This window comes from Rhipicephalus microplus, chromosome X (genome assembly GCF_043290135.1).
Source record: "Rhipicephalus microplus isolate Deutch F79 chromosome X, USDA_Rmic, whole genome shotgun sequence".
Lineage (NCBI taxonomy): Eukaryota > Metazoa > Arthropoda > Arachnida > Ixodida > Ixodidae > Rhipicephalus > Rhipicephalus microplus.
Genome location: NC_134710.1, coordinates 37,539,537 through 37,567,003, shown reverse-complemented (window position 1 = coordinate 37,567,003; position 27,467 = coordinate 37,539,537). Strand labels below are relative to the sequence as shown.

General features: G+C 47.0%; 1 protein-coding gene and 1 long non-coding RNA gene across 5 annotated transcripts in view; one reads left to right on the top strand and one right to left on the bottom strand.

Annotated features, from left to right (window-relative positions):
• Positions 1-6,695, top strand: part of LOC119175823 (F-box/WD repeat-containing protein 4) — a 46,496-nt gene extending 39,801 nt beyond the window's left edge. For 2 of the 3 annotated variants that reach the window (XM_037426818.2, XM_037426817.2), the window contains 2 exons: positions 867-1,002; positions 6,293-6,695. In XM_037426818.2, the coding sequence (XP_037282715.1) occupies positions 867-1,002; positions 6,293-6,418 (262 nt within the window). In that variant the 3' untranslated portion in view covers positions 6,419-6,695. Of the gene's footprint in view, positions 1-866; positions 1,003-6,292 lie in introns of those variants that run through there. The other variant, XM_075876241.1, reaches the window with a different exon arrangement.
• A 260-nt stretch (positions 6,696-6,955) lies between these two features.
• Positions 6,956-22,430, bottom strand: LOC119175825 (uncharacterized). Of its 2 annotated transcripts, XR_005110362.2 has the most exons (3): positions 21,902-22,021; positions 13,282-14,514; positions 6,956-8,162 (listed from the first exon to the last, which is right to left on the bottom strand). It is a non-coding gene; the product is annotated as an uncharacterized LOC119175825 (long non-coding RNA). The 2 variants fall into 2 exon arrangements; XR_012886628.1 differs by lacking the exon at positions 6,956-8,162 and having other exon boundaries at positions 13,362-14,514; positions 21,902-22,430.
• Between the last annotated feature and the right edge of the window lie 5,037 nt (positions 22,431-27,467).

Sequence of the window (27,467 nt, the reverse complement as noted above, 5' to 3'; positions counted from 1 at the left end):
CACTGTCGTAACCTTGCCTTGCGGGCCAGGTGACGACTTCGGGTGCATCATGACTGCTGGCATACGGTGCCTCGGTGAATTCTGCAACTTATCAGCGTTTCTGGGCATCATCTCTTACAGTGAGTGACTTATTGGTTCAGATGACGGCATAGCTATTTCTAACTGCATCGATGTTGAGATCGTGGCTGCCATTGCCATTGCTACGGAAGTATACCCATGTGGTTATGAATGTGCCATTGCTGCTGCCACTAACCAACCTTTTGTCGCGCTAATAAGCTTAAATCGGCGTCCTGTATCAGTCAACGCTGTTGTAGCTGATGGAGCTGAATTAGCTTATTTGAAAAGCTTCAACAATATTGAGGATGGCTGGAACTTGACGGCACGCAAGAAGCGAGACAAGTTTACGGACTACTTTCGTACAAAATAAAGTGCAATAACTTGCAGTTCACATCTTGTCCTTCATTATACTGTGAGCAAATCATTATGTTAGTGCTCGTAACAATTTCCGAGGCCTGAAATGCTTTAATAGATGCCTTATATACGCATATTTTTCATTTAAAATTATCGATATTTCGAACTATTCTGTGATCCTCTTAGAGTTCGATATATCTGGGATCGACTGTATCTTTAAAAGTGTTTTTTAGGCATATAGCACACCTGTAGGCTTGCACATAGACACGTGTATACTATGAGGCTGTCACTGTAAAATGACACTTGCTTGGTATTATAACATGCATCAAAAGGTTGTTTTATTATGTGAAGTGCTAAGTCCCAGTCATTGGCCCTAATATCAAAAATTGTTAGTTCAGTTGAGTTTCATGCAGTTTTTCTCCAGAGCACTGAAATACTCAACTGTCATGCTGCAGTGTTCAAGCTTGGGAGGACCCCCATGACTCTACTGTCTACTGTATGGCCACGGATCACAATGTAACTGTGCTAAGTGGTACCAGTCGTTATGGTGTGGTGCGTCTTTGGGACAAGCGCATGACTAAACCAGTGAACGTAAGTGTGGTGGAAGTTGTGTGTCTGCGTTCATTTTTAGAAAGAAATTAGACCCCCCCCCCCCCCCCCATATTTTCAGTGGTGGTTGGACTTTCACCTCCAATTCAGACAGTGTGTGCTCGCACAACCGAGTTGCAGGGTCCATTTTTGCACCCCGCAACTGCCTAATATATAGCTTTGAGATGCCTGCTCTATCATGTGAGAGCTTTCGGGAATCTTAAAGATTACATGCTATGGTGCATCACCCGGGGAAGACAATCCTCCTCCCTCTTTTGTGGCAGAGGACATAAAGACTGCAGTCCCTTTCCACACCTGGGTTTGAGCTGCTTAAGAGTACATAATTCGTGAATAGCCTTATACGTAGTATATAGTACTGCCACCACCTATGCTGGATGTTTCTTTATAGATCTTGTAGAAAATATTTCAAATCACTTAAGACAGGTGGTATAATTGTTTGTCCTTGTTATGTATGAGACAAAGTGATGGATATTACCTGTATGAAAAGGCAAAGTACAGTCAGCTAATGAAAATTTTCATTAACCTTTTATGGACATTGTCGTTCAGTTACTAACTTGTTTCAATGCATGAAACTGTGTCTTGTTTGAAAAAAAATGCGTCTTGTAATATGTGCCACGTTCAGAATTAATTTCAAGTGGATATGCATTGAAGAGTCATTAGCTACAATTCTTAAAGTGCAATATGTCAAGTAAATTAGCTTACTTATTTAATAAGAATGTGCTCAAATATGTGCTACCTTAGTTTTTTTTAATTACATAATGTTTATAATTTAAAATACCCCAGCTCAAGGACAAGAACTAAAATTCTGCTATCCATATTAAGCTTTACTAATCTGTCAGAAACTATACTAAAAAAAATCTATATTACTTAAAAGAAACACCCTACACTTGGTCTGCATGAATCAACAAACAAAAGAACATGCGACCAGGAGTTCTTTTTCAGTGCAATTTTGGCTTTCTTGTTCAAAATTGGCTTCCAAATCATCGCCACCACCCTATTTTATGTACACTGCAGGACGAAAGCCTTTCAATGATGTCTGCTGTACCATTTCTTGTGAGAGTAAATTCCTTTTTATGGCTGTAATATTCTTGGTTATATCAGCCCATCTAATCCTTTGCCATTCTTGGGTGTATTTTCTGTACTTTGGTACCCATTCCATAACTCCACCTGTTTGCTGGTTATTCTTCTTATTATTTTCTTTTGGCCTGCTCAGGTCTAGTTCTCTCTGAATCACTCAGCTGTCTAAACACCTATCATTTTCTGTTTCATTGCATGCTGTAGGTGTTGTGTAAAATTTTTTAGTTTATTTGCACTCCTCTATAATCGGCGACAACTTTTCTTGGCAATGAAGGGAAAGCTACGGAGGCAGAGCTTTTGCACAGGTATCTCTACGCGAAGTAGCTCATTTTGGCGCGCGTCTAATAATGCTATAGAAAGTGACAGGGGCGCATCATCAGCGTTTCATTTAGATGCAGACGGCGCTTAGCGTTTGAGGTGCACATAAAAAAGCGGGACTTTGTTGCGCGCTCAAAAACACGAAGTCAAAACGAATAAGTTAAAGTAAATACGACTATCTTAATGGTGGGAGCTGCGCCCAGTCTTGAATAGCTCCACGTAGAAAATAAAGGGGGAACTTCTATATTTCACAGTGAAAATATGAGTGCTGTTGTGGAACTACATTCACTGGCGGTAGAATCCCTGCGATTTGGCTCTGTAGCATGCTCTGTAGCATTCACTCTAATGCCGAGAAAAGTCGCCGAGTAAGTTTCTCCCCTGTATGTTAGTACTGGCAGAATTCAGTGATACAGTTTACCTTAAAGACAGTGGCGACTTGCATGTCATTATTTGTGAATGCTAATGTGTGCTTTCTAGCCCATTTTCGCTTTTGGTGAATTGCCTTTCCGTGAGACGGCTCGGCTCGCCTGTTAGTAATTCGCCATCGAACATTACCTTCATCTTCAGTGCGTGTTCTATCCTGGTAAGGAGCTTTCTCAGTTTAGGTCTTCTTTCACCATTTGCAGTTTGTCGTCGTCATTGTTGATGAGCGCAATGTCACCGTTGGACCTTAAGTTGCTCCACTTGGTGGTGGTGGCATTTATTAAGCTGAGAGGTTGTAAGGGAAACTAGCCTCTAGTGTGTCAGCTTCACTAAAGTACAAAGTGGAGTTTGGTCAGGGACTTCATTAGTCGTGGCTGCTGTTCTGGCATGCCGGACTATGGCTTGTTGGACCGAAAGGTCCTGGAAGCTGAGCAGGACCGCCTCTCACTCCTCTTTGGTTAGAGTAAAAAACCATTGAGCTGGCATACTTACACCATGTGGTAGGTGTCAGCCACCTCCATGTAGTACCTCCACCTTCATGTAGTAGAGGCCGGAAAAAGAAGAGTCAGAACACTCAAGTAATGCAGGGCACAGTGGCGTTTTGGTGAATAGGCAGAGAATCCACTCATTCACCTTCCTAAGTCCTTCACAGGGCGCAGGAAAGCAAGAGCCGGGGTCCCGATAATAGGTAATTATCTATCTAAAAGTGAGGAGCAGAGGTTTCTCTTCTGAATCACAGGGGTCATCTGTGGGCAAGGCAGTATGGCTTCCACAGTTATATTGTACTTAGTTATTTATCTGTGGGCTCCACTTCTCTTATCACTGCATTAATTTTCCGGCTATTTAGTATATGAAGCATCTGATTCGCCTTGCGACCGATGGTTAGATCGAAGTCACTGTTTAATCACTGTTTAAAATACAGCATGTATAAAAGAGCAATCATGGAAACCTTTCGTTTCACATATGAGTGAAAGCATCCCAGAATGCTTGCAAAAAGTTTTTTTTACGCCATCACTAAAAAAAAAAACGCCATTATAACTTACGAAAAGTGAGGCATGATCGAGGTCGCAGGGCTCCTAGGTAAAATCTCCAACACTGAAAAATCCATACCATCGAAAGTTTCAGTGCAAAAAATGCAGTATGCCCATTCTGCTTTGTGCATGTTTGTGTTTACAGTTCAGTTTTAACTGTTGTTAATTGAAAATTTCTACATTGAAAGCTAATGAATTTTTGTGTCAATCATGCAAAATAAATTTTTCCAACAGCAAAAGCTGTTGGAAAGATTCAACATGAGGTGTAGAACAAGCTTTATCAAAATTTATGCAAAATTGTCCAAGTAACCGTGCTGAATTTAGTGTTCTGTTGTATTTAAGTGCCTTGTTATAGCTTTGCTGTTATGCTACATTTTAGGCCCGGCAGGCAATGCTACTAAACTGCTTTATATATGAGAAGTACGTCAGGGAAAGCTGGTGTCATGCCTAATCATCATGCTATGTATTTTTTGCTTTCAGAATGTGGTGCACTGTTTTGGTCTTAAATACAATCTCTGCACTATGCAGGTAGTGTGAAGAGCATGGAGCAAGAATTTTTTGAGGAGGCGAAACTGTGCTCGCTCAGGCGCCTTGAAAGAGTCACGAAATCGGGCACGGCACTTACGCGCCCTCTGTTGTGAAACTCTGCTAGCAGAGGAGAAAAAAACCTGCGCGTCACTCTGACCATGCTCTCGTTAAGGCCACTCCGCTCGGATTCGCCGTTTGCTCTTCGAGTGCAACTGGATGTTTCAGTGAGTCGTTGTCGGCTCCAAATTTTAAAGCGACAGCGTTAAAGAGCTCTTTCCACAGGAAGGCTGGCGTTGGCGCCAATGCTTAGAAAGAAAAAATCAGCATTGTCCGTGACTGCGAAATTGAAAGATGCAAATGTGTACGGTTTTAGTCACGTTAAAGGTAGGAATCGTGCCCACCCATTCTTCATGGCATGCAGCTGTTAGGCTACAGAACTGCAACACTGCTGGAAGCTAGTTCGAAAAAAAAAAAAACTGTGTATGAATATTATGCAGTGTCGTGTAACATGTCTATATGTCATGCAACATGACCTGGCAGAGTCGCCATACAAGCAGTGCTTCTCACAAACGTAGTCATGAGGCGTCAGCTCGTGATCTTTCCTAGGTATGGCGCGAACCCACACTTACGTCATCGGGTCACTAGAAGATTTAAAGGTGATTGCCTTCTCCTTGCAGGATGCGTAACCACTGTTGCAGTTTGGCACAACACATTTCCGCTACATCCTGAAGAAGCATTGCTCGAATCCTACAAAGCGCTCTCCTTTGTAGCGACGTGAAAAGCGCGCACAGTCAGTTAGCGCTGCCGGCATAACGCACTGAAGCCACTGAGAGTGCTAAAGAGACAGAAGCCTGCATATTGCAAAAAGGTTCGCGACAGCTTGTGGGGGAACTTTTCCTTCCAAGGCCACCCACACATGCACGCCCACAACATGAGAGCGAGAGGCACGTGCATGCGGTAGACGTCATCTGCGCTTGGGCCATTACTAGCGGCGTGTAATTTTGGCAGTATTAATTAGTAACTGCCACTGAAATATCTGTCACAAATTCTGTCAATATCTGTCAATTCTGGCAAATATCTGTCACATATATTCATTCACGTTGCATACAAAAATCTGAAAACTTCTGCAGTGTACAAGGCGCTATCGCAATTTTCGTCCGTCGCATCCATAGAAGCGCATGTAACAGATGGCAACATGCCGAAAGCGCCATCTGCCAAGCGCTGGCGTAAACTACATCACTTTATGGCGCTATCACATAGCCCTCGCCCGCTAGCACAGCTTGGGAGTTTCGCCTCCTCAAATACTTCTTTCTCCTTGGTGAAGAGTGTAGCGAGTGTAGTTGTACATGGTCATTCAGCTCATTCTATCTTGAATAGCACAAATATTTTTTACTTTCATGTGACATGCACTATTTTTGGTCAGGTTCAGGCTTTGGGTAAAGTTACTTCAACCTCTGAATTACCTGCTATATATGAAGTCAATTGAAGTAAAGTATTTTACAGTTTACCAACTCCAACATCACTCAAGCAGAGGATGTCAAGTGCACCTGTATTCACTGTGATCGTTACTGTGTGTATATATATATATATATATATATATATATATATATATATATATATATATATTGCTCCAAAGTTGGCATCTCTAAAGAGTGCTTTGTGTACACATGGACGCAATACAAGGCTTGTTTTAGACACATCCAAATGCTTGACAAGGTGGAGATTTAGCTCAGTCAAGACATATGAGTCATGTTGCTGTTGAGTGCACAACACAAGTGATCAAGAGGGGAAACGCTTTACCTCTTGGTTGTTCGTGTCATGTGTTTGTGCTGTGCGCCTATTTTCATGACTGATCCTAACACTGTCACTCAAGTGGAATTGCTTATTCTTTACAGATGTATTACGTTGGCAAACGTAACAGCCCGGTCTATTCATTGGCATTTGACCCCAGTTACATGTACGTTGCTCTTGACCGGTCTCTCGACATGCTGTCTTTCACGGGACCTTCGAAGGCCCCCTAAGCTGCCACCAAAGTGTTCTAGTCGACCACCTCTCCAAGGACAGCCTCTAGAAGTGCACCCGCAACTAGCGTGCCGGTCCTTTGTTTTAAAATGCCCGTCCATATGTGAAAGTGGAAGTCAGTGCAGTACACTTTTTTTGTTGCCGAGTGAGAGGGAAGGGGGGGGGGGGGCATTGTTTTTGAAGACTGGGGACATTACTATCATTCATTTGTAACCTCTGAGGTAAATTCCTCAGAGTTTTGCTGTTGTCTTTTCAATAAAACATCACTGCATCATACTTGGTCCTGTAACAGAAAAATATTACATAAACGATTGAAGATATCAATACGGGTAGCTGTGAAACATAAGATGAAGTGAACAAGGCGTTGGCCTTAACATGGCAAGCTTTGGGCTCAAAATGATTTATTTTACAGTTGCAATGAGTTAAACCTAAATTTAAAGGTGTAATAGAGAAGCTCCTTGAATGAAAAGCCGCAGTTTCACTTTAAGGTGAACTATTTACAATTAAGTGTGTGCAAATATTTGAAATTCCAAACATCTTTCTGATAGTGTTTATTATTAGATTCAAGTAGCAATAAAATTTTACTATTCAAACTATTTGAACTTCCCAAAGACAAAAACAGTTCATGTCCAAAATTGGCAGTGGCCGCTTCAGATTTTCAATACGCTTCATTCCATCACACTGTTGTATTACAGCAAAGCTGCCTTTCAGGCTCTGGTTTCAATACAAAGATGGCAGACGTGGCAGAGGTGACGGCTCAACTAAGACTGTTTTGTACCTGAAATTTGGGCAGGAAGTCTGATAAGTCAGATAGCAAAGATTTTTAGCATCCAAAATTTCAGATGTTCTTAATTGACATCTATGAGGCAGATTTAGAACTCGAGGACTCAAAGACAGCACACCGTTGTCTGCCACATCAGTTGAAAGAGGAGAGGCTGAGGAAATAGTGCCTCTCTCTCTCCATTCGCGACAGCTTGTAGTTAGTGCCTTTTCCTTTCATATGTCAAATGTCAGCAACACTTCTGTTGCACCATAACATGTTCATCACTACTATTTGACCTCTGCATTGTCTCATTCTTTATAATACTACTGTGAAATACCACCCTTTCAGCATTTCATTAACCTAGCCAAAAGGAACACTTTCGTGTTGCTGTCTCATAAGAATATACTTAGGAATCCTCTCCAACTCCTTATTTTTTTTTTTTCTACAATGTCACTTTGAAGTGTTGGAAAAATGTCGTAAAAATATTTCAAAAATATTCTATTCGATTCGCATTAAATCTTCGACATTCTGATTCGCTTCGCACCCATAATTTTTCTGTTCACACAGCTCCAGTTTGTAACAATCTCAAAGTATGGTACAACTGCACTGAATAAGGCCCATATTTTTATTTGCTGTGCAATAAATACTTGCTTACTAAATTAACAAGCTTAGCATCACTTCCTCACAGGCAAGCAAATGTACTACCTTACTCAATGACAACAAACACTGGCTGTCGCAGTGCTGCTGCCATTACTTCCAACTGCGGGAAGTGAATGCTTCGTGCTGCCTGTCACTTGCCCTTGTCTTGAAAATGTTACGTGGCCTTCAAGGCTTGATACACAGGTACGCAGTGCATATAGGTTGTGGCCAAGGTAAAGGTGGAGATGTGCACCATCCTCCACTAGTGTGCACATTGATCACGTGACATTTTCAACATAGGAAAGCCAGGACGACTGCTTGCACCAAATTGCCATCCTTCCCTGCACAACATTATTTTATTAGTAAAGATTTACCTCTCTCTGTTCATAGACTTGATCTTGCACCCACATATGCAGCGTGAGCCACCATCTTGTCATGGACTAGAACATCGCGATAGGCAAAGAAAATTCTCATGCAGTGGTCTTATTGTTGTACTTGGCTGAAATGCTCACATTGAATTCAGTGAACTCATTGGCGCGTTAGCTGACTAGCTGCTGAAGAGTACTTAAAGAATTCCCACAGAGGAAAGCTGGCATAATGAAGGCAGGAGAACAAACTGTGAAATATTACTGCATGGTACGCGTGTCTTTTGTGCACTGCATTTCTGTGTGCCTCTTGCACGTAAAGGGCCATATAAATGGCAAGTGGCCTGAAAAACATTCAACATCACTCAATTTTCACCTCTTTAAATATATTTCTTCATCATTCGTTGTTTTTACCTCGTTTGAGCCTAAGGCAAAAAAAAGTATTGCTTCCTGCTATTTTCAGCAAAGGCCTATATTTTGTTTCTTGTGCTTCTGTCGCGCCACTTTAATACACGAGCATGAATTGGAAGTTGAGCTAGGTTCTCATAGTTTTTATAGTGCCTATAAAACGATATTTTGGGCGTTTCTGCCCAAATCTGCTAGTCATTAACATCATCAGCCTGACTGTGCCCTCTGCAGAGCAAAGGCTTCTTCAATGGTCTGCCAATCAACCCGGCCTTGTGCTTTTTTGCTGCCATGTTATATACCTGCAAACTTCTTAATCTCATCTGCCCATCCTATTTTCTGTCTCCCTCTCTTCGAATCCAGTCAGCTACCCTTAATGACCAGCGGTACAGGGATAGACGGTTATTCTGCCTACATGCTACGTGCCTGGCCAATGTCCACTTTTTGATTTCAACTATATCCTTAACCCCGGTTTTTCCCTCACCCACTCTGCTCTCTTCTCGTCTCTTAAGGTTACGCATATCATTTTCCTTTTTATCACTCACTGCGTTGTCCTCAATTTAAGCTGAACCCTCTTTGTAAGCCTCCAGGTTTCTGCACCCTTGGTAAGTACCGGCAAGATGCAGCTGTTACATGCCTTTCTCTTGAGATCTAGTGGTAGATTACTATTCATGATTTCAGAATGTTTGCTTAAAGGGGTACTGACACAAAAAATTTGGCCTCGCGTTTTTCTGCTGCAATGCGTTGCAGTAGGGCTGTTAGTCATGACACGACACATTGTTTGCTGCATCACGCGTTAATTAATTACAGGCCCCTCATCGATCAGTTTCGGTATGAGAGAGTTCCAACAACTAGGTGCAACTGTTGCCACCTAGCGTGTGCAACTCTTGACCACGTCGGCACACAAAACTGCGACGCACTTCCGCACGATTTGCATCAAGAATTAATTTCGAATAACAAACGGCACTGGAATGCCGCCAAACGCAAAACTTTTTAAGCGTGCGCCATGGCCATGCACTCCCAACCAGCTGTCGAGAAATATAGCCTTCGGAAACTAATGCGTCAAAAGAAAAATGGCGGCTATGACGTCATCATAACTTGTTTTGTTGACTGCAGCGTGGTAATGTGAGGGAAGTAGGGGGTCAACTCGGGGTCACCTCCGAGGGTGTCTATAGCACTATGGAGTAGATGCTCGTGAAAACTTCAAAATTAATTTAAAATACCTTACAAGCTATATTCGCTGTTGATATCTTGCAGATGATATACGAATGTTCACGAGAATTGACCCCACAGGCTATCTCGACGCCGAAATTTTGTGTCGGTAACCCTTTAATGTGATCTACCCCATCCTAATTCTACTAGTTACTTCACTTTCGTGGTTCAGCTCTGTGGTTACTATTTGCCCTAAGTAGACATATTCCTTAACCACTTCCAATTACTCTCCACTTATCGCAAAGCACTGTTTTCTGGCAAGACTGTTGCACATTACTTTAGTTTTATGCATATTAATTTTCAGGCCTACTCTTCTGCTTTCCGTGTCCAGTTCTGTAATCATGAACTGTAATTCATCTCCCGAGTTACTCGACCAAAAAATGTCATCGGGGAACTGCAGGTTGCCATATACTCTTCATTAACTCTTACCCCTAACTCTTCCCAACCTAGGGCCCTGAAACCTGTAAAAATTCTGTGAATAGCATTGGAGAGATCATGTCTCTCTGCTGTACGGCCTTGTTTATTGGGATTCTGTCGCTTTCTTTTTGGAGAATTATGCTGGCTGTGGATCCACTGTAGATTTTTTTCAGTATGCTTATGCAGGGTTCGTCGATGCCTTAATTTCATAGTGCCTGCATTACTGCTGATGTCTCGACTGAGTCAAACGCCTTCTCGTAATTTATGAAGGCTATGTATAGGCGCTGGTTGTATTCCGCTCATTTCTCTATTACCTGATTGATAGTATGAATATGGTCTATTGTGGAGTAGCCTGTACAAAATCATGCTTGGTCTTTTGTTTTATTGAATTATAATGCCACCCTAATTCTATTATCTATTACTTTTCTAAGAAGTTTGAAGAGAATTGACAGTAAGCTGATCGGCCTGTGATTTTTTTTAAGTCCTTGACGTCTTCTTTCTTATAGATTAAGATGATGTTGGCGTTTTTCCAAGATTCCGGTACCCTTGTCGTCGAGAGACTCTATATATAAGTTGGCCAGTTTTTCTATCACAATCTCTCTGCCATCTTTCAGCAGGTCTGCTCTTACGTTGTCCTCACCAGCGGCTGTGCCTCTTTGTATTCCTTCTAGGGCTTTCCTTACTTCTGTTCTCATTACTGGTAGGATGTCAAATTCCTCTGGGCTATTATTGCTTCTTAGAATATCATCCAAGCTGTTTTGGCTTCTGTACAGCTCTCTGTAGAACTCTTCTGCCGCCTCAACTATCCTATCCATATTGGTTGTGACCTTGCCTTCCTTGTCCTTTAATGCTTACACCCGATTTTTGGTAGTTATTGAGTTTACAGAACATAATAATTTATAAATATTGAATACCTTCTACAGAAAACGGGCTAACAGTAAGTGGGCGTGGCAGAGTCCAAATAGCGAAACTAAAACAGACTTCACTCTGTATGCACACCTGGGCATTGTACAGGATGTAGAATTAGTTGTCAAGATCTAATGCAGTGACCACAAAATGGCAAGAGCTCGAATTAACCTAGACCTAAAAAAGCAAAGGCATAAACTGTGATACGCAAGAAGCCAAGTAATGAGCTAGCGTTGAGAGGAAAAATACAAGAATTCAGAGTTTCGCTTCAGAATAGATTCGTGGCTCTTAACGAGGGAAGTGATGTTGCGTAAGTGACAACTACTATTATAAGAGTGTGCAATCGAAGTCGGAGGTGCAGTCACTAGACAGGACACTGGCAAACTGTCCCAGGAGATGAAAAATGTCATTAAGGGGGCACACTGGTCTTAGACATTCATTTTTCTTATTTCTTCAGTGATCTTGATCAAACAGCACAGGATTATACAGTTTTTTCTGCTGAATTCACATATTTAATTAGCTTTCCTGTAACTCATCTTGTTCCTGAGATTACTTAAGTTCACCCCTTATTGTTTAAGGCCGCCACAGAAAAAAAAGTGCTTAATTAAAAGTGATATTTAAGATATGCCAACATAGACTCCTGACGGGAAGAGTACCAGAGTCTTGGAAAAATGCTAACATAATCTTCATACATAATAAAGGAGATGACAAGGACTTGAAGAATTACAGGCCGATCAGCTTGCGCTCTGTAGTATGCAAGCTATCTACAAAGATAATTGCTAACAGGATAAAGAAAACATTACAATTCAATCAACCAAAGGAACAAGCAGGATTTCGAACAGGCTACTCAACCATCGACCACATTCATACTATCAATCAGGTAATAGAGAAATGCTCAGAATATAACCAACCACCATACATAGCCTTCATAGATTACAAGAAGGCGTTTGATTCAGTAGAAATATCAGCCGTCATGCTGACACTGCGAAATCAGGGCGTCGATGAAGTATATATAAACATCCTGGAAGAAATCTACAGGGGATCAACTGCTACCATAGTGCTTCATAAAGAAAGCAACAGAATACCAATCAAGAAGGGTGTAAGGCAGGGGGACACAATCTCCCCAATGCTGTTTCCCGCGTACAGGAGGTTTTCAGAAGCCTAGTATGGGAACAGTTAGGCATAAGAGTTAATGGAGAGTACCTTAGTAACCTGCACTTCGCCGATGACATTGCATTGCCGAGTAACTCAGGGGACGAATTGCAACTCATGATTACGGAGTTAGACAAGGAGAGCAGAAAGTTGGGTCTTGAAATTAATCCGCAGAACACTAAGGTAATGTACAACTACGGAAGAGAGCAGCGCTTCGAGATAAGTAATAGTGCACTTCAAGTTGTAAAAGACCTTGTCTACTTAGGGCAGGTAATAACCGCGGAGCCGAACCACGAGATCGAAGTAACTAGAAGAATATAAATGGGGTAGAGCACATTCGGCAAACCCTCAAATTATGACAGATTGCCACTGTCCCTCAAGAGGAAGGTATATAACAGCTGTATCTTGCTGGTACTTAGCTATGGAGCAGAAACCTGGAGACTTACAAAGGGGGTTCAGCTTAAATTGAGGACGCCGCGAGCGATGGAAAGAAAAATGGTAGGTGTAACCTTAAGAGACAAGAAGAGAGCAGAGTGGATTAGGGAACAAACGGGGGTTAAGGATGTCATTGTTGAAATCAAGAAGAAGAAATGGACATGGGCCGGGCATGTAGCGCGCAGACAGGATAACCACTGGTCATTAAGGGTAACTAACTGGATTCCCAGAGAAGGCAAGCGGGTTAGGGGGAGACAGAAGATTAGGTGGGCAGTTGAGATTAATAAGTTTGCGGGTATAAATTGGCAGCAGCAAGCACAGGACCGGGTCAGGTGGCGGAGCATGGGAGAGGCCTTTGTCTTGCAGTGGACGTAGTGAGGCTGATGATGATGAACATAGACTAATGACTACAGCTTAAAAGTATGCAAGAGTTTTTTCTTCTTAGGCCTTTCTTGGTTATTTTACAGCAAAATGAACTATCCATATTCAAAAGCAGTTGGTATTGTTACAATATTGATGAGTAATTAAACAAAAAGGCTTGGTCTCTAAATTTTGCTCCCATACTTACATGCTACACACATACAGGTCCATTTGAGTAGTACAAACACATCTGCGACATTTCGAAGAAAGACTGCCTTGGGAAGTAGATCCTTTTTCATTATATTTTCTTTCAGATGCCTATAAATATTGCCACCCGCTCTACTTTTTTGTTGGGCACCCAGAACTGTTTCCTTGACAGCTTCATGTTGCTGGATAAATCTATCCAAAGCTGAACTCAGCGTCGGCCATCGCGAGCTCTCATGCCGCAGAAGGACATTTTCAGGCAAGCCTAGGAATCTCCGTGTTGCCTTCAGCGTAGCACTTTGTACAGCTGAATTTTTGAAAAAGTGGTATATGTCAAGCAACGTTGTTTATACAGTATCACCAAATGCTTCGAGACCTTTTGCAAATGCATTATGCACCTTGTGCAAACTACATTCACTAATGTCCAGCAAAGCTGGATTCACATCTTCTTTAAAACGTTTTTTTTTTTTTAAACTTCGCATGACGTTGGGCCCGTCACTGTAAAAGCAGAGCATCTTCCTTGCAGGCAAATCTTACAGGGCTTCTTTGACATGTGCCAGCAAGATTTCTGTTGTTGCAGAGCCCAAGTGATAAGAGCGCAAATGCTCAACAACAACACGCTTCTGTGTATCAGAAAAATATCTGGCCATCACGTCCAGCTGTTGGCAGCGTTGCTCTGGGAGCAGTGTTTCCTCGTTCTGAATTGTATAATATGTGTGTGGCCTGTTCAGTTCATCTGTGACTGCCTTCGTAAAACATGAACCTAGGCCATCTGAAATTTTGTACGATAGCTTCTTCCTACCACACTGGAACTCCTTGGCTATTTCAGAGTCTGGAAACATCAACAGTATCATCTTCGTTGCTGCATCCCCGTATGTATAAGGGATCCCAGACAACGCCACTCCAATCGCAAAATAAGTATCTGCTCGAGTAGCACGGTCTGCCTCCGAAAGTCCTGGCCCAGTTGCAAAGCATGATTCCAGCTGAACTTGCTTAGTAGCAGGCTTCTTTAGAACACCAGAAGCATCTCTATGTTGAGTGCACAATTCAACGGGACTCTTATTGGCAGCATGATGCTTGACAGCTGCTACACCATGCTGTGCACAGTTTATGATAGTGTTTCAGATGGTGCAGAACGCTTCCTCTTGTTTTATCTCTTGTCTGCACCAAACAGAGATGACGTCACCGTTGGAATCAATCTCATTGAGCACTTGGTTATTAAACTTGCTTTGACGACCTGAAAGAAAATGTTGCCCTGATTACACAAACTTCTGATATACAACTTAAACACAAACTTGGATATCTATTTTTGCAAATGCACGGTAAATTGAGCCACACTATAGCACAAATAATAACTGAAATAGGTACGGCAAGGCGCGGTAATATCATTATACAATGCTATGATTATATAAAAATCCACGGCGACAGGCGCGCTGTTAATTTTCACAACCGTGTTTCACATCCTACCGACCAATTTTAAAAATCCGAAATTCGGTATATTATGAGTTCAGTCAGTACAGATAAGCGCGACATGGCCCAGATCACGATTACACGATAATAACTTAATGCGCACATCAATACATAACACGTGGCTGCTGATGCCGCACGGTCACTTCGTACGAGGGGGCGCGCTGCAAGCGCGCGATGATGTAGGACGTGCTGCGCTTCGGCTCCGCTGATTTTCGGCTGGAACCACGGGCAACTTCACAGTACCCCGTCAAGACCAGTATCAATCGTTTCGAACTCACAGGCAACACATGGATACCAGTGTCATCCAGGTGGGCCGGTTTTTAACAACTTTCCGGCCGATCATCACCCGACCACGTTGGCGACGCAGATGCCTGGCGGCGTGGGACCGGCTTTCCGAGGCAACATGGACGCTACTCTCATGCAGCGTGGATACAACCCACATTCCATGACGTGGGAGACGATTACGACTTCCGAAACTCCAAACTCTGCTTCTTCACCGAGGTTTCGGAGCCAAGCTCCCAACGACGCGGTGGAACGCCGCTTGCAAGCCAACGCCAAGAAGGCGGCGTCCGCCGCTGCCCCGGCATCCGGCACGCCAGTTGACAAGACGCAGCCTCCCGCTTCGCGTGCTGTGGGACGCAAGGGCAAGTTTTTCACCAAATGGAAGCCTGCCCGTTTCCGAAACCGAGTCCGGACGACTATGTCATAGTCGTAAAGCCACGAGAGTGCATCTCATTGCATGATGCTTTCTCAGAGAACTTGTTTGGGACCGCGTTTAAGGCATACCTCGGGCCCGAGCGAGCTGAGACGCTGACAGTTATTCCATCGAGACAGCAAAATTTGATCGTGATTCACACCCCGGACCCTGACACTGCAGACAAAATCATCGGGGACTTCGCGGTAAACATCAAGCACAGGCAGGTTCTGCTCAACGGGTACCTGCGACAAGATGGTAGCAATGTCTGCCACGGAGTCATCGTAGTCCGCAACACAGATACGACGGAGACGATCCGAGAGAGCGTACGGTGGAGGTCAGGCACCATCGTCGAGGTGCGTAAATTTGGCACATCGAACAAGGCGCGTGTAACCTTCGCCGGCAAGGAGAAGCCACGCTTTGTTCACTACGACACAATGCTGATCCCCGTCAAACCCTACTACCAGACGATCCCGGCCTGCGGCAAGTGCAGTGTCGTCGGCCATCGGGTGGACACTTGTCCCAACCCACGACCGGATACGTGTGGCCTGTGTGGACAGCAGGTTCCGCTTGTGGAGGAGGGGGTGCGGGCCCCTCATGAATGTGTACCCGTATGTTCTGTGTGCGGTGGAGCACACGCCACAAACTCTCGAGCATTCCAAGGTGGCCGCACAACAGGGCGGAAAGTCCAAAAGGGCGTCCAAGAAACGACGCAAAGATCAGACTCCCAGTGAGCCACCACGCCGGCAAGTCGCCAAGACAGACAAGCCTGCTTCCCCTACTGGAGGAACCGGAAAGCAGCCGACGGCGCAACCATGCGGCGAAGCCGGGCCATGGGCCAACGCCGTCAAAAACGGAAACCAGGTGGATGGTACGGGTAAAGCTGCCTCCTCATCCCCCCTATCATCCCCTCTTCATCGCGTAACGCCGACCAAAATATTATTGCCAAACTTCAGGCACAAATCGAATCGTTACAGAGAAGACTAGCGGCAGCCGAGGCCAAACAGACCCAACTAGTCTCCCCTCCTCCTCCCCCCGCAGTAGAGGTAATGAAGAGTGAGACCGGGGCGACGGCAGCGGACGCGGTTGCCGCACTCGAGGCTCGTGTGAACACCCTTGAGGTCCGTATGGACAGCCATATAACTGCCATCGAAACCCAAATCTCAGCGGCTTTAAATGCCGCCATTGCTAAAATGACAGAATCTATCCCAACCCTGATAGCCCAACAAGTTGCGCGTTTCACCAAGCGAACTGGCCCAATTAAGGACGTGTCCGGCCGGTACCTTAAAACGCTTCGACGACAGATCGAATTTGAGGATGATGACAGCTGCTCCGCCTCCGGAATTGAGGAGCTCCCGAGCCAGCGAGTGCTGGCTCGGGAGCACCGCCACCGCAATCGCTCGTTAACTCCACTGACCATGGCAGGCACCCTTAGAATTCGGAAGTCCCCACGATCCAATACGGCCACTCCCATCCAAATCACCCAGTGGAATTGTCGGGGCTTTAAGGCTCACACTAAGCGCGCCAACCTCCGGCTTTTCCTTGCAGCATTTCAAAACCTTCCTGCTGTGGTAGCCCTCCAGGAGCCAGGGAGTGCTGCCACACTCACAAACTATACTACGTTTCAGCAGCACCCTTTATCTTGCATCTGCGTGCACAAAAATTATACGGCCAACCTAGTTGATCTCGACCTTAAGCCAGCTTTCTCGTACGTGATGGTGACACTCCTTCCGCTGCGTAAACAGGACCCGCCACTGCACGAGCTAAACATTTATTGCTCACCGAAACTAAGCAACATTACAATCGCAGACCTTTTTAGCCGCGCCTTAAAGGCTGCAGGCAGGGACCCTCTGGTGATCGTGGGTGATTTTAATGCCCCCAGCACACTCTGGGGGTATGCACGTGAAGAGAAACGTGGACGTAAATTGGCGGAACTTATGTCCACGCTGGGCCTAACTCTTCACACCGACCCTGCCTACCCAACTCGCGTGGGTAACTCCGTGACCCGGGACACATGTCTGGACCTTACCCTCACAAAAAACATCCAGTATGCGGATTGGGTTAACACTGAGGAGACCCTCGGCAGCGACCACTGCATACTCAACACCACCATTCGCACCTATCCTTTGGCAAGACCCTACGGAGAGGCAAAATTACCCGATTACACGAAGTTTTGGCAAATATACGCCAATTCGACACCCATTGAGGAGCAAGGATACCATGCTTGGTCCCAGCAACTGATTTCCTCATTACGCTCCACAGAAACACAAATTAAACTCTCCGAAGCGACTCCGGCGGAGGATAACCATCTCCTTCACCTCTGGGAGGCCCGGCGCAGCCTCGTCCGTCGATGGCGCCGGCAAAAACACAACCGAAAGCTCAAAATTCGCATCGCTGAGCTCACCCAGCGAGCAGCAGAGTACGCAGCCCAGCTCGCTGACTCTAACTGGGTAGACCGTTGCAACACGGCCGCTCGACAAATGTCCAGCCGGAGTACCTGGCGCCTCTTCTGCACCTTGATTGATCCGACCCAAACTCGAACAGAGACACAAAAGCACATGCAACAAGCATTTCACAGCTTCGACGGAGACGCAGCCAAATTGGCATGTAAACTCCGAGACCAATATCTATGCACACAGCGGGACTCCCGAGGGGCGGCGTACTCGTATGCAGGTACCGAGAACACGGAGCTGGATCAACTGTTCCAGTTACACGACCTGAAGGCAGCCCTAGCAAAAATGAGGCGAGGAACGGCGCCAGGAAGGGATAAAATTACCGTGCAATTACTTGCCAATCTTCCTGACTCGGCCTACACCAAGCTCCTTGCCTACATCAATTCCATTTGGATCGGGAAAACAAGCCTACCAATTGAGTGGAAGACCGCCCTGGTCACCTTCATACCCAAAGCGGGCAAAGCCATTAACACGAACAACCTCCGCCCCATCTCCCTTACTTCTTGTGTGGGAAAATTAATGGAGACGATGGTGCGCGACAGGTTATCCGCATTCCTGGAGACCAAAAATGCATTTGCAGACACCATGTTCGGGTTCCGCCCACACTGGTCCGCGCAGGATGTCTTCCTTCAGCTCGACCATGAGATCCTCGATCCAGTCGAGTATCCCCTGAATTACAAAGTTGTGCTCGCTTTGGATCTGAAGGGGGCCTTTGATAACGTGACCCACGAAATTATTCTAACACATCTCTCACAGGTGGATTGCGGCCAAAACACTTTCAACTATATTAAACAATTCCTCACTGACCGACAATCATACATTCGGATTCAGGACATTGAACACGGCCCTTACCGATTAGGCACGAGAGGGACTCCGCAGGGTCCTCTCGCCCCTCCTATTCAATGTGGCAATGATGAGACTCCCCGCTCAGCTGGCGAAAGTCGAAGGCATACAGCATGCGCTGTACGCCGACGACATCACCATATGGGCGTCACACGGCTCGGCAGGAGACATGGAGGCAAGCCTGCAGCAAGCGGCGGACATCGTGGATGACTATGCCCGTCGCTGCGGCCTTCAGTGCTCCCCGTCCAAATCAGAATTCGTGCACATACGCCCATCACCAAAGTGCACCTCAAAAATCGACCTCTCCCTTCACAGCGGACCCATACCCAAACGCGATGAGATTAGAATACTAGGGCTTTTTATACACAAAAATCGCAGAGCAGACAAAACATTGGCCAAATTGCGTATGGTGGGGGACCAGGTGGGCCGGATGGTCCGCCGGGTTTCCAACAAGCGCGGGGGGTTACGATGCAAAGATGCCTTGCGGCTGGCGCATGCATTCGTAACCAGCCGAGTCCTGTACTCGGCTCCATACCTCCACCTACGCAAATCCGACGAGAATGCACTCGAAGTCATTCTCCGCAAAATCTACAAGCGCGCCCTCGACCTTCCTGTCAGCACCTCTAACCAGCGCCTTTTGGGCTTGGGAATGGTGAACACCTTCAAGGAGCTGAGAGAGGCGCACTTGACAAACCAATATACTAGACTCTCTAAAACACCGTCGGGTCGCCGCCTCCTTGCCCGGCTACACATCAATCATTCAATACACACGGAAGAGCGCGTACGGATTCCAGAAGTTTGGCGATACTCCTTGCACGTGCACCCTCTTCCGGCTAACATGACCCGAGACGACTACAGTGGCCGACTCCTCACGCGGGCGAAAGCCTTGGCTCGACACTACGGCCACAAATTCGAAGTATTCTACGTGGACGCCTCCGGCCCGCACCACGGTGGTTGGTACACGGCTGCGGTCGTCCACCAAAACACCGTTGTAAACGGACTCACATTCTGTGCAAATAACATTACGCACGCGGAGGAGATCGCCATCGCACTAGCCACCGCAGATCAGGACTCGCGGGTCATCATCACCAACTCAAGGGGTGCCTGTCGCAATATTGAACAGGGATATATTCCATACCGTGCTTATAAAATTTTGCAGAACAGCAGCTACCTAGGTGCCCCCGCGCACTGAACGATCACATGGGCTCCGGCTCACACAGGCCTCGATGGTAATGAGATGGTCGATGCCGCCGCCCGCGCGCTCACTCTCCGGGCACCACCCTCGTCCCCTACCGATCCGGAACTCGAACCCAATCTCGCCTACACCTTTAAGGAGGTCACACAATTTTATCAATCCGGCCATAACGTCTATCCGAAATCCTGTAAGGGCCTCACGAAGGCGGAGGAGCGAATCCTCCTTCGCCTTTATACAAAAACTCTATTGTGCCCGGCAATCATAAAACACTTTGACCCCGCTTGCACGGGGAAGTGCCCGCATTGTGAGGAAAATTCCTCTGACATTTTCCACATGGTGTGGGCATGCCAAAAAAACCCCAAACCTTACCCCGCTACCCAACCCTTCGCGGGAGGACTGGGAGGCAGCCCTGCTCGGCTGCTCTGACCTGACGGCCCAACGGGCCGTGGTCGAGCGTGCCCGGGCCGCGGCCAACGCCAATGGGCTCCCGTAAGAGGGAGCTCACCTAGTGTTTGTACTAGGGAGCCTACATGAACAGCCGTTTTTAGGGTGATGTCAGCCTTTGACCCACTACATGCCGCCAACGCACCGCCGCCCGCCAAAACACAATGTTGCCAGACAGCAACGCCGCGCTGTCGCCCCATCTTGGCGCCCGCACTGCGTCTACGCCCGATTGCGTTTAGTTCTCAATAATACGGCGTTGAACGTTGCGGTAGCGTGTTAAACGTTGCCGGTGAAGCCTTAGAATGCCTGGATGCTGCGTACCGCTCTGCACTAACCACAACAGAAAGGGGGTGCGAATGTTCCGCTTCCCAGCGAGCCCTGGCCGACGACAACTATGGCTGGCTCAAGTGAAGCGAGACGGCTGGGAGTCCACCAGTGCGTCTTGTATTTGCTCTGTGAGTACTGCGTATTTCGTTCACTGTTTTTTTTCCTGCGGCACACGTATATGTGTTTCGCGGTGTTCGCGAATGAGTAGATAACCGAAGTTGTCGTTGCTGCGTCCACGCATTGCGAGTAGGAAGCTCACAAACGGGACGCGTCCACGCGTTCGTACGGAGATGCGCTCGCTAGTCTGAGCTGTTGCCACGCTTGCGTTCCTGTCAGCGTAACCTCAGTATTATGTTGCAAGTGTTTGTGTGTGGGCTGCGAATTTCTTCGTGCGCTCACTTTGAGAACTGGGTCGCTTACACGACCCTGAGAACCGCCGCTGTCACTCGGTCGGCTCCTTTTTGTTGCGCCGTACTTCGCGTAGCTGGAGGGAGCGGCGGCTGGCTCCAAAATGTCGGCGCACAGAAAACTATGCTGAATTTGGTGGAAGCTGGCAACAGCGTGCCTCGTTGCCCACTGGTTTTGGCTGAGTTTCTTGAAGGCACTTATTAAGATGTCTCCACCCTAAAAACGGCTGTTCATGTAGGCTCCCTAGTTTGTACGGGGCGGCCCCTTAAGGACCGTTCCCACCCTCCCTGTAAATAACATCTGTAAATAAATGTTTTTCAGCAGCACTTCGTACGAACTACTGCCGCTACTGCGCTGAACCGTGCTGCGTGGAGACAGTTACAAATCGCAAACAAACAATGTAAAATAATGAGCTGTGATACCGCAATACATGTCTCCACGAATAACTTGCTAATAAATGCACCTATTGGCGCTCGTGCCTTTTATATTTTTGTTCACGTCAGTTCAAAGCTAATAATGTGCGCTTAAATACTTGTATCGAACAAAGAAAAGACGAGCCCCTCGATGATTCCGGTGCTTTTAAGGGCTACTGATGTCACACGAGGGGACATCCAAAGCAAATGCGCCCAAAAACAGCACAAAATGTGCGTCAAAAACGTGACAATAAACAGTAGGTTTAACAGCACAATAACATCAAGGTTTTTACAAGGAATTACAATCGGAGGCTCAAACACTTTAACTTTTCAAGCCAACACAAAACAGGCGTCAACGACATATGCCACAGGCTTACCTTTCCTCGTGCCGTTGGCTTACTTTTTCTCGTAAAAGCCATTTCGTTGCCTGCCGGAACGGCCAATGCGCCCAGCACGTGTGACTGGTGCAACGTTCTCTAGCCATTAGCCAACGCTTCGCACTCGGCTAGCAGTGGCTGAAGACAGGCTTGGCTTAGCTGCTATTTTAGCATTGTTTCGGTTTCGGAACCATTGGTCGTGGAGGCGAGCGTCACAAAACGTTGGCCTCGGAGCAGGCATGGCGCAATATACGCGAAAAACAGCCATTTGGCGCAGCATGTAGCAGCATCTATGTCTTGGCGCAGTTTGGCGCAACACTTCCACCACTGCAGCCGGCACAAACCAACTGACTGTGCCCGGTCTTGGTGCATTGGGCTTCAGCTTAGCAGCGATCACAATCTGCTGCACCTGTTCACCGATAGAGTTCAAGTTACTTACACAAGTTCCAAATCAAGTCTTGATATATACTAAGCATGTGGTGCGCGAAAAAACGAAGACAAGGGAAGACGCGCATATCACATTTGCTGGCGTCTACTTGCAACTACATTTATTGAAAAGCATGAAGCCAGTGAGACCAGTAGAACCAAGAGCAATGCTGAGAATTACACAGACTTCGTTCGCTGCCACGACTTCCGTGCTGCTGTCAGAACGTCGTTCTTGCAAAAGAGAGCCATGGGTAAGATACGCTTGGAACAGCTGTAGCGGGAGCAACATAAGCACCAAAATATAGTGTGCGCAAACACGTGCTTTTTTCATTGGTTCAGAGCATGCACAGATTTTTTCCCTCTCGTGCACTGCATGCACAAGGCTGTTGCGCACGCTAAAATTAAATTGTTTCATTTCATGCAAGTATACCCCCAGCTAGACATATTTCTCCTTTGGAAAAATACGTCTCGCTGTAGCGTCGGAGATGATTGAAAAAAGCTTGATCCCGAGTCCATGTCCATCTGACACTGCGCGCCTTCGATTCTGAAGCACGCAAGTACCTTCTTCAAGGTGGATTGAGACACCTCATTGATAGTTTCTCTCAAGTCGTTGCAGTACGAAATGCTTGTGTAAGGAGTGCTCTTGATGTGTTGCATATGGCCTTCGGTTTCGAAATTCTGACATGGGTTGGGCTGCGTCCAGGACTAGCACACTTAAGCAATGTGCTCAATTTTTCCACATCCCCTGTTCTCATGTGGGCCTCCACAGCTGGCGGAGGAGCTGCTCACCAGTCTCGGTATTCTGTCGCTGACGGAGGCTAGCAGTGCTAGGTATAGTGTTTGAGGCAAAGTAATCAAGTGGCGAAATTAACTACACAAAACCACAGGCATAACTATGGATCACCAGCAAAATTAAGAAGTAACATCTAAAACAACAAAATAACAACACCCATAATTATTTTGGGCTAACTTACAATGAAGTGTCTAGAATGAATATGCCAAACAAATGTCATTGCACCTCCCAATTGAGATAGCATGCTCAGAGGATTAAAGTAAGACAATCTAAAACACATCAATGTTAGTGTGTCTAGTGACGACTGTTTTCCTTGTCTGAAGGAATGGCAACATGAACAGTGTCGCTGCTTCCAGAATATACAAAGCGCCTATCCATCCTTCCAGGTAACATTAAATTTCTACCCTAGAACAATGAAATTTGGTCTCTTTGTAGAGATTTTTACATTGATTGCAAATATTAGAATTGTAAAGGGGGTTTATTGAAGGACTGAGCAAGCGGGTGGTAGCTCTATAGGAACGCAGGCGAACCCAGATGACGGTGCTTGATCGCCGATCTCGTGCCTTCTTCTTGTGCTGATGATAGCTGACCTGATGGTATCAACGTCTTTCTTATTCACTACAGAGTACGATTAAACCGCTCAGTCAAGCCGTTCGTCTGTGGGTGGTAGGCTGTACTCTTCCGGTGAACCATATGGCACCGTTGAAGAAGCTTGTGCTTGTATTACATCGGAGAGGAAAACACGCCCTCGGTCACTGAGGAGTTCTCGAGGAGGACCATGACGAAGCACAAAACGATTGAGTATGAAAGTTGCGACGTCTTGTGCTGCAGCTGTGGGGAGAGCAGCAGTTTCAGCGTACCGTGTTAGATGATCCACTGCCACGATAGCCCATCGGTTGCCTGCCGTTGTTAATGGTAGTGGTCCGTAGAGGTCAATTCCTACACGGTCGAATGGGCGGTCTGGGCATGGAAGTGGCTGCAATGAACCTGTTGCAGGATGTGGCGGGCTTTTCCGCCGCTGACATTCGTGGCAGCCGCGAATGAACTGGCGGACGAAGGTAAACATTCCGCGCCAGTAATACCTTTTTCGTAGGCGCTCGTAGGTCTTGAAAACACCGGCGTGAGCACATTGCGGGTCGGAATGAAACGACGCGCAGATGGTAGAGCGCAGCGTTCGGGGAATGACTAGTAGCCATTTCCTACCATCTGCTGAATAGTTGCGCCGGTACAAAAGGCCATCCCGAATACTGAAGTGCGGAGCCTGGCGGCGCAGGGTTCGAGTGGTTGGCAGTGTCGGTGCCTCGGATAACGCGTCAAGAAGCGAAGCGATCCATGGGTCATTGCGTTGTGCAGAAGAGATGGTGTCCTCGTCAAGCGCTGACAACGTGTTGTCCGAGGAAACAGATGCGATGTCCGGGGATAGGGGAGATCGTGACAGTGCATCAGCATCGGCATGCTTGTGGCCGGAACGATATACCACGCGAATGTCATATTATTGAAGCCGAAGAGCCCAACGGGCAAGACGACCTGATGGGTCCTTAAGCGACGATAACCAGCATAATGCGTGGTGGTCCGTTACTACATCAAAAGCACGGCCATAAATGTATGGGCGGAACTTGACAAGCACCCAAACGATCGCCAAGCATTCCTTCTCGGTGACGCTGTAGTTTGATTCAGCCTTGGTAAGAGTTCTGCTGGCGTAGGCGACGACATACTCGGCGAATCCAGGCTTGCGTTGCGCGAGAACCGCACCGAGGCCGACACCACTGGCGTCGGTGTGGACCTCAGTTGCTGCCGTAGGATCGTATTGGTGGCGAAGTGAGGAGACGACGAAGAGTACAGAAGGCTTGGTCACACTCAGAAGACCATGACGAAATATCAGTGGTGCTGCCTATAAGTTCGGTCAAAGGCGCAGTGATAGAGGCGAAGTTGCGCACGAACCGGCGAAAGTAGGAGCATAACCCCACGAAGCTCCGTAACTGCTTCATAGTCGTTGGTTTGGGGAAGTCGGCGACAGCACGTAACTTAGCCGGGTCTGGAAGTATACCGTCCTTGATACGACGTGCCCGAGAATCGTAAGTTGCCGAGCAGCGAAGTGACACTTCTTGAGGTTGAGTTGGAGCTGAGCATTCTTCAGGCACGTGAGGACGTGTTTGAGGCGCTCGAGATGTGTTCCAAAGTCTGGCGCAAAGACGACTATATCGTCGAGATAGCAGAGACAGATTTGCCATTTCAAACCCCGAAGAACCGAGTCCATCATGCGCTCGAAGGTGGCAGGCGCATTGCAGAGGCCGAAGGGCATGACATTAAACTCATACAGATCGTCCAGTGTCAAGAAGGCTGTTTTTGGTCGATCGGCATCTGCAAGGGGGACCTGCCAGTACCCTGAGCGCAAATCTAATGATGAAAAAAACTCGGCACCTTGTAAAGTATCAAGGGCATCGTCAATTCTGGGTAAAGGATACACGTCTCTTCGAGTGATCTTATTTAGGCGCCGGTAATCCACACAGAAGCGAACGGAACCATCCTTTTTTTTAACGAGCACTACAGGTGAGGCCCATGGACTTTGTTAAGGTTGAATGACGCCACGTTGCAGCATATCGTTCACCTGTTCGGTAATAACTTGGCGTTCCGCCACAGAAACACGATATGGTCGCTGTCGTAGTGGCGCATGGGAGCCGGTATCGATGTAATGTAGAGTGGTAGAAGTGCGGCCAAGTGAAGGTTGAACAACATCGAAAGATTCGCGGTACTGGTACAGCAGTTGGAGGAGTTCAGATCGTTCAGATGGTGACAGTCCGTCTGCGATCGCCGAATCGAACACTTTTGAAGCCTGTAGATGAGAGTGGTTAAGAGCACTGACGGCGGCGAGGTCACTTTGGGATGATTCTTGCGGCACGGTAAAAATTTGTCCGTTATCAATGGGCTGTACGCATCCAAGAGACTCGCCTTTAAACAGTTTGATGGTATGCGGAAAGGGATTGGTAAGGCAGAGAGCACTGGCTCCATTAGAAATTGAGAGGGCTGAATAAGGGAGCAGAAGTGGTTTCCCGACTTAGAAAGAGGCGTGATGGCTCGAAAAATGCAACTTCATCACGCATGCCGTCAGAGACCACAGGGAGCAAAACAGCTGTTGTCGGTGGAATGTCAGTGTCTTCTTTGACAACTAGCTTGTGCGCGGCTTGATTAGTGTGGTCGTAGGGCTGCTCGAAGAACGGAAGCAGTTCAAGTTCGGAACGGGCACAATCTATAACGGCACGATTACGGGATAGGAAATCCCAGCCAAGTATGATGTCATGAGAGCACGAGGAAAGGACGATAAACTCAACAATGTAGTGGTCCTCCGCAATTTTGAGTCGGGCAGTGCAGGCGGCTATAGGTCGAACAGGTTCTCCATTTGCTGCACGTAAGAACATATCAAGCGGCGTGGTCACCTTTCGGAGCTTGCGGCAAAGTTTGGCGTCTATAACAGACACAGCGGCACCGGTATCCACAAGAGCGTATGCATGGGCGCCGTCTACAAAAACTTCGACGATATTTGACGGCAAGGTGCGAGGACTTGAAGATTTCGATAGCGCAGTTCTTGCCCCTTGAACTGCGACGGCTAGTTTCCCTCATTTTGAGGGGCTGGTCGTGGACGCATGGGTGACAAGGAGCGTCGATTGGGTGAAGGTGAGCGACGAGACGAAGTTGCCGGATAGTCACGGGAAGACGTGTTTGACTGACGATCCGAACTTTCATAACCAAAAGGTGGTCGGTCCATGTAATTGCTTCGTGGTGGGACGTCTGTGTAGGCGGGCACGCGACGACGGCAGTATCGGGAGATATGGCCAGGTCCGCCGCACGCAAAACAGATCGGCCGGTTATCGCGCGTTCGCCAGGCATTTGCAGCAAGGGGCGCCGCCCACGCGGCGTACGGCTGAGTCGAGGCTGTGGTAGCGAGGGGAGGAGCCCATGCGACGGAAGACTGAGTAGGAGCGGTGACATGCGGCAGTCCATTGAACGGCGAGGGCTGGTGTGGCTGCTGCCTCTTTACTGCGTCAGCATAAGTAAGGGGCGCGGCGACAACTTGCTGCTGAAAGGGCACTGGCATAGCCTCGGCAATCTGGTCCTGAAGTGCATGTCAGAGCATGGGAGCTAACGGTGTCGGTGGTTGCTCTTTCTGCTGCTGCGGGAGCTCTTGGCGCTGACAAAACGGCAGGAGGGAAAGCTGACGTGCGACCTCCTCACGCACAAAGTCTTTCATTTGTGCTAGAAGGCGGGAGTGGTCAGGTAGGACGTCCAGGACAGCGAGTGGTTGGTTAGGCTGAAATGGACGACGGGTGAGAGCTCGTTGCCGTCGCAATT